Source organism: Pithys albifrons, chromosome 21 (genome assembly GCF_047495875.1).
Source record: "Pithys albifrons albifrons isolate INPA30051 chromosome 21, PitAlb_v1, whole genome shotgun sequence".
NCBI lineage: Eukaryota > Metazoa > Chordata > Aves > Passeriformes > Thamnophilidae > Pithys > Pithys albifrons.
The window spans coordinates 1,076,030-1,088,205 of record NC_092478.1 but is presented as its reverse complement, the minus strand read 5'-3'; the positions used below and the strand labels follow the sequence as shown (position 1 = coordinate 1,088,205).

General features: G+C 62.3%; 1 protein-coding gene across 9 annotated transcripts in view; it reads left to right on the top strand.

The window, feature by feature from the left end:
* The window catches only part of MYO18A (myosin XVIIIA), a 36,770-nt gene that overhangs the window by 1,428 nt on the left and 23,166 nt on the right, over positions 1-12,176 (top strand). For 6 of the 9 annotated variants that reach the window (XM_071575161.1, XM_071575165.1, XM_071575163.1 and 3 more), the window contains exons 2-3: positions 3,322-4,404; positions 11,583-11,618. In XM_071575161.1, coding sequence (XP_071431262.1) covers positions 3,397-4,404; positions 11,583-11,618 — 1,044 coding nt within the window. In that variant the 5' untranslated portion in view covers positions 3,322-3,396. Of the gene's footprint in view, positions 1-3,321; positions 4,405-11,582; positions 11,724-12,176 lie in introns of all 9 variants that reach the window. The other 3 variants (XM_071575168.1, XM_071575167.1, XM_071575159.1) reach the window with 2 other exon arrangements.

Sequence of the window (12,176 nt, the reverse complement as noted above, 5' to 3'; positions counted from 1 at the left end):
CTCACTGCCAGTCTGGGTCCCCTTTGCTGCTGGACATGGGGATTCCCGCAGCAGGAGGGCCCAAAATCTTGCTTTGGAGACAGCCTGGTGGCATATCCTGTCTGACTCGAGTAGATCCGGTATTATTTTCCTCCTGACACAACGCAGCGTTATTCCTAAGGGCAGGCAGTGCAGAGGGATTGGAAACTCCCTAGATTTCCTTGTTCTGTGGAAAACTTGTGTCCAGCAAGGAGGCAAGGAGCCATCATGCAGATCAGCCCCCTTTCCTCTGTGTGGGAGCTGGCCTGGCTCCTTGGCATCTCTGCCAGCAACTCCTGCTCCCTGGCACAGCATTGTCCCTGCCCAGCCAGGCACAGCCAGCATGTGGGGTACCCCAGCATGGTCTGCCCAAGGAGGCTCCTGTGCTGAAGGAGGGGGTGAGCAGGGCCCTACAGCCAGCACTGCATCAGGGAGCAGAGCAGGGAGGGCAGGCGACCATGAAACTTGCAGTGCAGGTCCCTGCACGGGAGCATGTCGGACGAGATTGCGTCTCAGCAAGGGAAGGAGTGGCCCAGAGTTTCAGTCAACGCCTTCCTCCCTGCCTGGAACTCCCCGGCGCCCTGGCAGGGACGTGGGGGCTCATGGCTGTGGTGGAGGGACAAGCTCCTGCTTGGGAGGCTCAGGGAGGGCCGTTGAGTTGAGGAACCTCAGTCTGGATCTCCATTTCTGCCCCTTGGCCCTTCCAAGGTGACATCTACAGTCCCTTGCCAGCCTGGGTGTCACAGCAGCATCCTCGCGTGCAATCCCCGAGCACAGCTGGTGCCAGCAGGCGCCTCGCCCTCCTCTGTCATGGCTCAGACACGCTGCTGCCCCCCACACACCTGGCCATAGGGAGTCCCGGAGCAAGCACAGGCTGAGTCAGGGAAGGTGTGTTGGGTCTGAATCAGGAGTGAGGAGATGCTCAGCAGCCGCCTCCTGCTTGTGGCATCGGGCTGCGCCCATCTGGCATCCCCACGGTGGGAGCCTCCTCAGAGGAAAGGGGCAAACCACAGTGGCATTCCACATGGACTGGGGGCACCGGTGCAGGGGGGATGCTGGGGTTTCTGTCCCCATGCCCTGCCCATGTGGCCCTGTGTGGGGCACACGTGGCTCACCAGCGGCTGCCGGTGCTGCCTGATTAGCGATGCAGCTGGGAAGACTGTTCCCCCTTTTTGTTGAGCGTACAAAGCCTGGGAGGCAGTGCATGTGCTGGGAGAGAAACCACCGAGGACAAAGAGCGCGCTGGCCGCCTGTCTCTCGGCGCCTCAGCTCTAAGCAGCACCTGCCTGGTGAGCAGCTGCTCCCAGGAGATCCCTGGGAAGGGTTCCAGCAGCCCCCTCCCTGCCATGGGGTGAGCACAGGGAGCTCCCGGGGGTACAGCCCCTTCTACAGCTTCAGGGATGCCCAGGCAGTTGTGGTACCGGTGGTCATGGTGCGGGGACAGAGACAGGCACAGGTTGTTCACTCCCTGCCATTGTCTGCCCTGAGGCCCTGGCAGAGCCATGGAGGAGCTGGTGGGGAGCAGCCCCTGTGGCAGCACAGCCACAGGGTCCTTTGCAGCAGCACCCGCGGTGGGTCGTGGGAAGGAGCTGTGCTGTCCTTGACTGGGGTCATGGTCACCCCACAGCCGGCGGTTCTGGGAGAGGAGAAAGGAACTGGGTTGTTTTCATGTCCTACTCTGGCCCTGCTGTGTGTCTGGGTAAAGCCCCAGGTGCTGCAGGGAGAGCAGAGCAGTCAGAGCCCCAGGGCTGGGTGGTGTGGGCACCTGCTCTGGACATGGCCAGGAGCCTCAGAGCTGCACACCCGGTTGTCCCTGCGGCTGCTTCCCCTCGCTGCTGTCACCTGCCCGGGGCCAGTGCTGTGCCGTGGCTTGCAGAGCTCTGCCCTCACTTGCCCTGTGACCAGACCTCTCTTGGGCACATGTGCTCCTGCCCTGGCCCTGAGGGACAGTGGGGTCAGGCAGTTTCCTGCCATCCCCATGTGGCTTTGGCAAGGGGAAGCTGTGCTCCACTGGCTGCGTTCAAGGGCAGTGGGAACCATGTGCCCTTGCAGGGAGATGGTCCAGGCAGTGATGGTGATGCGGTACTGATGCTGTGCTGGAACCAAGGTGAAGCTTGGCACGGCACTGCATGGCATATTCATGCACCCCAGGATGCCTGCAGGGCCTAGACTGCCACCAGGGGCAGCGCTACCCATCCCTGAGGCCACCCAAACCTCACCCCCACACCCGACTGAGAGAGAGCTCTAAAGCAGATGCTTCAAAAGTGGGGAGTTTTCCTCTTGTCCTTTGTGCTGAGGTTGAGTTCCTGTGCAGCTTCCTGCCCCGTTATATATAGCTGTCAGCCCATCCCGCAGGCGCTGCCAGCCGTTTGCTCCACTTTGGAATTGTTTATCTGCAGCCCAAGCACTCGATGGAAGTTGGAAGAGGGAGGGGCTACCACTTACCCCAGGGGCAGACAGGGCCTATAGCACCCCATATGGGGCAAGGCTGTGGGTGCTCTCAGGCACAGGGTGCACATGAGGTTTGCCAGGAAGGAGCTGGGTGTTCTGCCCAGCAGTGGTTTTCCCACTGGCTGGTGCTCCCCCACTCTGCGCGGGATGCCCGAATGAAAGAGCGACTGTTCCTGGAGGTCGCCGGCAGCGTCACAAGTTTCTGCGTCGCCCTGGCTAAAATTAGACACTTATCAGTGTTGGGAGGGATGTGATTTTACAGGTTCCTGTTCATTAGAGCAACCTTTGCTCTGGGCCATGTTTCCTGCCCGCCCCCTGCCCGCGGCTGTCCCTCTCGGTTTGCGGTGGCCAGGGGCAGGACGAGCAGCAGAGAGGCCTCTGTTTCCTCAACAAGGGTCTTTTGAGCAGCAGACTGGATGGTGGTGGTGCTGTGGCTGGCTGGGATTGGGGTTTTTACCCTGGGGAGTGTCTGTGCTGGCAGGAAAAGCAACTGGGATGTGTTCCTCCCTGCTCACCATGCTGCTCTGAAACGGTGCCTGAGCTGCGGGAGATGCCAGGGGGATGCACGGTGGTGCCAGGCTCTTGGGCTTCTTTCAGGGCATCCCTGGGGGCGCAGGGTCACTCTTGTTGCATCCCTGGGACTTTGTGCCCAGCTGGGGTGAGGACACAATGACTGGGGCAGTCTCAGCTCTGTGGTGCTGCTGTCCCCAGGGAGGGTGGCAATGCTGGGACATGGCCCAGGGACTGAGGGTGGCAGCTGGGGTGACAAGTGGGGTGGACTGTGGAGTGGTGAGTGGGTGTTGGCCATGCCGCTGTCTGATGGCACCCTTGCCTCTCTGTCCTTCTGTACAGGCAGCTGTGCCGTGTCCAGGGCCCTGACCCAGTGCCCTGCCGCAGGAGCAAGTGTGCCCTGAGCCCCCCTCCACCATGTTCAACCTGATGAAGAAAGACAAAGAGAAGGATGGGGCCCGGAAGGAGAAAAAGAAGGAGAAGAAGGAGCGAATGTCAGCGGCTGAGCTCAAGAGCCTGGAGGAGATGAGCATGCGCCGGGGCTTCTTCAACCTCAACCGTGCCTCCAAGTGGGACTCCAAGACCCGCCTGGAGATCTCCAACCCCATCCCCATCAAGGTGGCCAGTGGCTCTGAACTGCATCTCACAGACATCGACTCTGACAGCAACCGTGGCAGTGTCATCTTGGACTCGGGCCACCTGAGCACAGCCAGCTCCAGTGATGATCTCAAGGTGGACGATGCCAACTTCAAGGGCTCAGTGCTGCAGCGGGCAGCCAAGTTTGGCTCCTTGGCCAAGCAGAACTCCCAGGTGATTGTCAAACGCTTCTCCTTCTCCCAGAAAAGCCGGGATGAGAGCACCTCAGAGACCTCCACCCCCTCTGAGCACTCAGCAGCCCCCTCCCCGCAGGTGGAGGTGCGCACGCTGGAGACCCCCCTTGACAAGCAAGGGGTTCCCCCCACACAGTCCTGCGCCCCTCCTGCCACCTCCCTGCGTGCCAGGATGCCGGAGCTTGTCAGCAAGAGGTTCCCCACCGAGCTGCGGCTGCCTGCCCTGGTGCCCCCCCAGCCTCCCAGCCCACGGCAGCTGGAGCTGCAGAGGCGCAACACCGGCGATTTCGGCTTCTCGCTGCGCCGCACCACCATGCTGGACCGGGGGCCCGATGGGCAGGTGTACCGGCGCATCGTGCACTTCGCCGAGCCCGGAGCCGGCACCAAAGACTTGGCTTTGGGATTGGTGCCGGGGGACCGCCTAGTGGAGATCAATGGGCGAAACGTGGAGAATAAATCCCGGGATGAGATCGTGGAGATGATCCGGCAGTCCGGGGAGACGGTGCAGCTGAAGGTGCAGCCCATCCTGGAGCTGAGCGAGCTGAGCCGGTGCTGGCTGCGGGGTGGCCAGGGGACACGCCGTGCTGCCTGGGATGTGAGTAACGCTGTCCTTGCCGCGGGCGCTGCTGGGCCTGGGTTCTGCCAGTGCCAGCGTCCTTGTGGGGCTGTTTGGGTTGGCAGGGGCTGTGGGAACCAGCGGGCGCCAGACCTGCTCTGGCCAGGAGCAATGCACGAGTGGGAGTCTGTGGCTCGGGGACAAGGGCGATGCATCAGGTCTTGTAAATCGTCACCGCTGGGTTTTCCCCCTCAAAATGCTCAGTGTGGTGTCGGGTTTGGTCTTCCTCCTGCCAGAGGGGCAGCAGGAAAGCCCTGCTCTCCGTTACCTGTGGAAAGTCTGTCCCCATCTCTTTGCTGAGGGAGCATGGTCCAGCAGGAAAGGGAGTTTGCTCCTCACTGCCAGGAAATGCCAAACCTCTTGCAGAAGGACACTGCCTGCTCCAGTGCCCACGCTGGCCTCACTCAGCTGGGATCCTCCCCGGGGACTGGGGGAGGCACACAGTGTGTCAGGGACTGGGAGCTGCCGCCAGCGTGCTCAGCGCTGTGTGGTGCTGCTGCTGCTGCTGCTACTGCTGTATAAATAGAAACTTAATGGCTGGGTGACCCACATCCCTCACTCCTGTGCCCGGCACTGCTGACCCTGCCGCAGGCTAGTGAGTGTCCCAGCCAGCCAGCACCCTGGCAGAGGTCCCCAGGCAGCAGCAAGCCTGCAGGGCTGCACCCCTTCTGTGGTGGCAGGGGGTGCAGCAGCCCACATGGCATTATTTACTGTGGATAACTGGGCTTCCTTAGTGTATTTGTAAGCTTTCCTTAGGGGAGGAAGGTGCCTGTGCATGCAGAACAGGTTGCCTGCACTGGGGAGAGCCTAAGCATGGTGGGGCCCTGTGCCCACAGGATGGTGGCCAGGATGCAGTGAGGGTGGCCAAGGGTGTGCTCCTCGAGCAGGTGCTGGCACTGCGGGGTGGAGTCTGCGCCAAGCCGGAGCAATGGCTTTCCGAAAGCACCTCCCGGAGCCAGGCAGGTGGCACCGGGCAGTGCCAGCAGTGCTGCTTGGGTAACCCCCGGCCAGGTAACCCCATAGGGCTGGGGGGCACGGCTGTGCCCGTGCTGCAGGCCTTGGCTTGGAGGCAGGTGTGTGTTGGATGCTGGCACAGGTGGCCAGCGAGGGGCTTGTGCCTGCCAGGAGTGTGTGCTGGGCTGAGAAGGGAAAGAGGAGGTGCTGGTGCCCTTGAGGCTGCAGGGGAGAGGCTGCAGTGTGTGGCCTTGTGCTGGGACATGGTGTGGTTTTATGGCATCAGCCAGTGGGAGCTTGCCAGAGGGCTGGCAGTGACTGTGTCGTGGGGCATCGACTGCCACTGCAGCACAGGCATGTCCTGGTGCAGAATGCTGTTCCCCTCCTGCAGGGTGCCCCAGAGGCTGCACTGCACCTTGGCTGGTGGTGCTGGGAAGCCGAGGCAGGCATGCTGAGTATGGTTGGGGGTCCCTCCTGCAAGGTGCTGGCACACAGGGAGGCCTGGCTCTCCCTCAGGCCCCACTAAGCTCCCTGGAATGTTTCTGGTCCTAATTTAAATAAAAATTATCCTTTTTGAAACAGGAAATTATAGACATATTTTGGGCTGTTGCTGTGGAAGCCCCTCCCTAGCTGGAGTGGGATGGTTTTGGGCTTTCTGTGTACCATGGGGGGTTTAAGTCCCTCACTGGGTCTGTGCTGAGTCACCCCTGTCACCGTGAACGCGGCTGGGCAGAGGCAGCACCCGTCGTGTCTCAGGGGTTGTTGGTCCTGTGAGGTGCATGGGGGGCCAGCTGGTGGCATGGTGTGCCTGGGCATCGGGGACTGCCCTTCCACGTCCAAGCCTTGCTCCTGGTGTAGGGGAGCTGGGCTGGCTCAGCTCCATGCTTGTATTTATTTATTTACTGGTGAAATTCCTCAGGCAGGGCCCAGGCATGCGCCAGCCTGGCAGAAATATTCCAGAAATGCCTCTGACCACTCCAGTGCTTCCTCAGGGCCACAGGCATCCGGCAACCTCGCTGGTGGATCCCATGTGTGCCCACTGTCCATGGGCACCTGGATCCCTGGAGGTTGCTGTCCCCAGAGTGCAAGTCCCACTGGAGTGGGGGTGTGAGACTCTCATCCTGCTGGAGATGTTTTCTCCATCTTTCCATGCTTGGGAAGTTCTTGGTTTGGGTTTTTTCCTGCCCTCACCGTGGGGTTGGTGCTGCTGGGGTGTCCCAGTGTGGAGGGGTCCCAAAGGGTTCTGGGGAGGGGGCTTGTATCCAGTGGGCTGTATCTCAGTGCGTGTCTGCCAAAGTTCCTGAAGGAGAACGAGAGGAGTATGCTGGCCAGGCAGAAATGCCATCCTTGCCAGAGAGACGGGCTGGGCGTCCTGGTGGAGGTGGCCTGTGGGAGCTGGACTCCTCCCTGATGGTGGCCCCATGCCAGCACTACCTGGGGACACTGGTGTCACCGCAGGCAGTCAGCTGTGTTGTGCCAGCCCTGCCAAAGGTGTGTGCTGTGGCCTGTCCCTTGTGCAGCAAGGGGTGCCAGTCCTGTGGCCAGGCAGGAGTGGGTTGTGGCATGGTGCTCGTGTCCCCAGCATGGGGATTTACAGCCTGCTGTGGGCACAGCTGTCCTGGTCAGGCCAGCACCCCCTGCTTCTCCTGGGAATGGTTTTGGGCTCGGGGCACATCTGTGTCCATTTGGTGTGGCAGGGACCTGCTCAGGTGCTGGCTGGGTCCCCCCCTGCCCGTGCCCAGGTGGTCAGCACTGTTCGGTGCGTGCCCAGCTCCCTGCGCCGGCCTCCCCCCTGCAGCCCCCGGCCCCTTGCCCGCCACCCTGCTCCTGCTGTTTCCAGGGAGACCTTGGCATTCCAGGGGCAGCTTTGCCATGAAAACACCTTTACTGTGGGATGATGGGGTGCACTCCATCCCCAGGAGCATTTTGGGGTGTGTTGTTTTCATGGGAGAGCCAAAGGAGGAGCAAGAAGAGTCAGGGCTGCAGGGCCTGGCACAGCAGCGGGCACTTTGCTCGGACAGTGGGCACTGTGCCATGACACCCCATGGGGCAGGGGTGTGCAACCCTGTCCCGTGTGGCACAGAACTATCCCGGCTCTTCCGGCTGCACAGCTGCCCTGTTTGGGGGTGTCTTTCCCTGGATTGGGGGTGTCTTTCCGCGCTCCCTCGGGCGGACGGTGGACAGTGGGCAGTTCCCGCAGCGGAGCCCACATCACTTCCTCCGGCGGTGGCGGTGGCAGCGAGGCCCCCCTGCCCTGCCCCGGCTGCTGCTGCGCCGCGGGGCCCCCGCATTCCACGGCTATTTTTAGGGTGGCCCTATCGGCCCAGCTGTCCCCGCGCCGCGCCTGCCGCCCCGCTCGGGCCTCTGCCACTGTGCCGTGCCGCGCTCACCCCGGCAGGAACCCCGCTCCTGGCTCCCTCTGGTAAGGTGGGGACCCCCGGCGTGGGGGCACAGCTCGGGGGAGCTCGAGGGAGGTGCTGGGGCTGCAGTCCTGGCACTGGGATCGGGGGCCATGAGGCTGAACCCGCCGCTGGGGCTCTGTGTGGTTGAGGGCTGTTTGTCGTGGGGACCCTGACACTGGTGCTCTCTGGAGGCCTTTGGGGCAGTGCCAGGGTGCCTGGAGGTGGAAGCAGAGGGTTTGGGGGCTCTGGCCCATGGGCAGTTTGTTTCTGGGCACCTGTGCTCAGCCTGTGCTCTGGTGTATCACACTGGGGACCCCTCAGGCACGAGGTGGTGTGTGCCCAGCCAGGTGGGCTGGTTTGGTGGCCGGGTGCTCCCCCGTGCCGTGCCTGGTCCTGGGAGGGGAGTTTTCCCCCACGGCCCCAGGCACGACCCCTCTGAGTTAGAGAGTGGGTGCCAGCCAGGGCAGCAGGTCCTACCAGGGCTGTCCGGCTGCTGGCATGGGGTCAGGCTCAGAATAAACCCTGACTGTCGGGGTAAGCAGGAGCTGGGGTAGAAAATATCCCTTCCCTCACCCTGGCATTTGCTTACCACAGCAGGCTGGCCTGCTCAGGGGAATGGGGGCACAGTCCTGAGGCCTGACTGAAGGGGCTTATTTTGCACAATTAGTTTTGTCAGGTGTCAGACTGGTCATCTGCCTGTCCTTGGGGCCCTCCCTGTGGGCACTGTTTGTATACTGAGCAAAGCCAGGTGGGCTCAGACCCCCATTCCTGAGATTCCCAGGTGGGGAAGGGCACATGTCTGTAGACTGTGCTGTGGTTTGGCATTTGCTGTCCCCAGCCCATCTCACCTCTGCCTCTCTCCCCAGCCAGGGCTGCAGCTCCATGAGACATCACCATGGCGTTCTCATCCCGGTTTGCATTCTGGGAGCAGAAGGGAAGTCTCTTTCGCATGTTTGCCTGTGCCCCACATTTGGGTCATGCTGCTGACCAGTTCCCACAGTTTGCCCAGTGCTGGCATCATGTTTGGAGCAGTGCTCCTGGCCTCACTGTGCTGTTGTGCCAAGGGCCATGCTGAGCAAACAGGGAGCTTGGAGTGGAGTCACAACGTGGCCATGCATGCGATCACTAACCCCATCACTAATCGCTTTGCGAGTGGCTGGTGCAGCCCTAACACGGCATGAGCCACCCCGGTGCCACCAGCCCCCCAGCAGCTGCATGGTGCAATCCCATGGGATGCACCACGAGCTGCCACCACAGTATCAAGCCGAGTCCTGGCACTCAAGCGCAGGGCTCAGGGCAGGGTTTGGCCACCCAGCCCCCCAGAAAGCCCTGGCTGCCCTGCTCGGCAGGGAGCTGGCACGTCCCACATGCGGCTGCTGCAGAGTTTAGCTGGTGACACTTAAAACGTGCTGTGGCGCCTGGGGAGTGACATGCAGGACAGAGCAGTGATGGGACTCTGTACCAGCTCACTCGCTGACTGCACGTGCTGAGATGACCCAGGCCAGCTCTTGTACCTGTCCCACCTTTGGGGTTTGCCCTAGCCAGGGCACATCTCTGCACTTCTTCCTGCTCTTTTGGCTGATGGGAAGCCTGGGAGGACACACATCCTTGTCCCTGCAATGGGCTGCAGATTGGGGCTGGCATGGAGTGATGGTCCTGATGGGTCTTCTGGCAGTGAGGCCTCACAGTGGGCTGAAACATGCTCCTCTTGTTTGTCTGACCCTCAGGTCAAGGACGAGGACAAATCTTTAGCTGTGAAAAGACCCGTGAAGGAGGACGGGCCTGTAAGTGTGGCAGGGCATGGGCAGGGTGGAACTGTGTTGGGGATGAGGCTCGCCCTTAGTGAGAACAGACCCCCTGCTGGGCCTTGGGGACACCATGGAGGGTCCTGGGCTCGGTGGTGCCCTGAGCCCTGAGTTTCACCCCTGTGGTGGCAGCCTGAGGGTTGGTGGGTCCCTGTGTGTGGAGCAGAGAGGTCACCACTGCTGCCTGCCCTGGCATCCAGTGGTGGGGCCGTAGGTTGGCTGGGGAAGGGGACTGGGAGCTGTGTCCCTCAGTGCCAGGGCCTGGCCGGGAGCTGTGCTCCATGGCAGGGCACAGAGCCCTGGGCACCACCATGTCCTGAGCAGCAGGTCCATGGCTGGACCTCCACTCATAACGGTGTCATTGTGGCTGCAGTCAGAGAGCCTGAAGGATGTGGCATCTGCATCCCTGAAACCTGAACCCCCGAAATCTGAGCCCTCCAAACCTGAGCCTGCAAAGAGCCCTGAGCCACCTCCTGGGCAAGGGAAGAGCCCAGAGCCAGTGCTGAACGGGGCGGCCGTGAACGGGCTGGAGGGCCCAGCAGCAGCCGAGGCACCGGAGGACGATGGCCAGGGGCTGTCCCGCCGCAGGGTGGTCCGGGTCGTGCGCAAGGTGGTCCGCAAAGTCCTGCCAGGGGAGGACGCTGGCAGTGCCAAGGAGCCAGGGCAGGATGCAAAGTCTCCCGAGCCTGTGCCACCCCCCAGGAAGGAAGAGACAGGCCGTGCCGGTGTCCCGGCTCCCCCAGCCGCACCGCCTCTCCCCACCGCGGTGCCGGCAGCCCCCACCAAGCCAGAACCCAAGGATGAGATCTCAGCAGGGCTTAAAACCCTCATGGCGAAGGGCAAAACCAAGGAGCACCGGCCACGGCTCCGGCCAGGGGACAGGCAGGAGAAATCCCCCACACCAACTGGTGGGGACACCAAGCTGTCCCTGTCCCCGGGCACTGAAGCCAAGCCGGAGCCACCGGTGCAGCCTTCGGGAGGGAAAGCAGAGCCGGCAAAGGCTTCTGCTCTGAAACCCACTGCCCTGGAGAGGCACAAGGTACCCGTGTGTGCACAGCAGGGGTGCTCTAACCTGGCAGCGGGTTGTACCCTCAGCTCAGCATGGTGTGAGCTCACCTGCATGGTTTGCAGTGATTTTGGGGTGAGTGGTGTGGGTGGGGGTCACACCTTGTGGGCAATTGTGTGTGCTGTGGCAACCCCATCACGCTGGCCCTTGTCTCCCCTCCATTTGCTATGGAGAAGAAGCAGCAGAGCAGCGAGAAGCGGCCGATTCCTGTGAAAACTGCCCCGACACCTCCCCAGCAGGTGTGTAGGAGTGGGGACTCAGGTCCCTGGGCACTGTGGGTACCTCCTGGTACCCCAGCTGTGCCAGTGTCAGCGCCTTCACCCCGGTACCCGCCTTGAGCACTACTGGGCTGGGAAAGCCTTTGCAATGGCTGTGCTGGTGCCCATGTGCCAGGCCTGCAGGGGCTGTGGGGCAACTGGCCTGGGGCTAATGGTGCTCTGCCTCCAGGCTGCCCCTGGCCCTGCATCCCAGCCAAGCCCATCTGAGGAAGCACAGCTCCGACTGGAGAGGATCTTCACTACTTCTGTAATTCCAGGGGTGTTGGTTGCTTGCGTGTCACCTTCCCAGGGGTGGGGAGGCACGGGCAGCATGTGGCTGCCCTGGACATGCCATGTGCTCTGCACATGGTGACTGTACCCCTGTGCCTGGGTGCCAACCCCATGGTCCCTCTCTGGGTGGCAGCAGGGGATGAATGACTAGGGCTGTTGGTGGGTTTGGGGATCACTGCTTGCACCAGCGTGCCTGGGGCTGGGGAACTGCTGGCATCCCCATGGGAGCCCAGGCACACTGTGGTGGCTGGGATGGATGATGTCCTGGTGGTGCCATGTGAATCATGGCCGTGCTGGGTGCTGTGGCCTGTCAGGGTGCTGCTTCTGCTCTCTACCTCTCACCCCCTCTCTTCTTTCTCTCCTGCTTCCTTGCTGGCGTTAGCTGGACCCTGCTGCCTCCACCTCAGCACCCAGCCAGGTACTGTATCCCCGTCCTCAGGAACCCTCTGCCTCCACCAGCGACCCCCCGCCATCCTCTGTGTGCCGCTGGGCTGGTGTCTGCGCCCGCGCCTCGTGCTGGAGCGTAAGGCTTTCCCATCCCACCCTGCTCCATGGGCTGCCACGGTGCCCACGGTGCTGGAGGGTGCTGGGGTGGCCGTGGCTGGGTGCCTGTCCCCAGCAGGGCCATGTCAGGAAGCTGGGCGTCCCGGGAGGGTGCTCTCGGTGGAGATGGCACAGCTGGGGTGGGCAGGGGTGCAGAGCAGGATGTGAAGGGGCAGAGCACTGACATAGGCAGGACGCATGGCTCATGCCAAAGCAGCTGTGGCACGCAGTGCTGGCGGAGCTCAGAGCAGGTCAGTGCAGTGACCCCCAGCCCCACGGCTTTGGCAGCATGGCCTCATGGCCAGCATCCTTCCCAGCTCTGTGTGTCTGTCACACAGCACTGGACATGCCACCCCACTGTCCACAGCAGTGGCACAGGGTGTGGCTTTGCCTGCACTCGCTCCCCTCGCGGCTTTGCGTGCTGTCTGCGGGG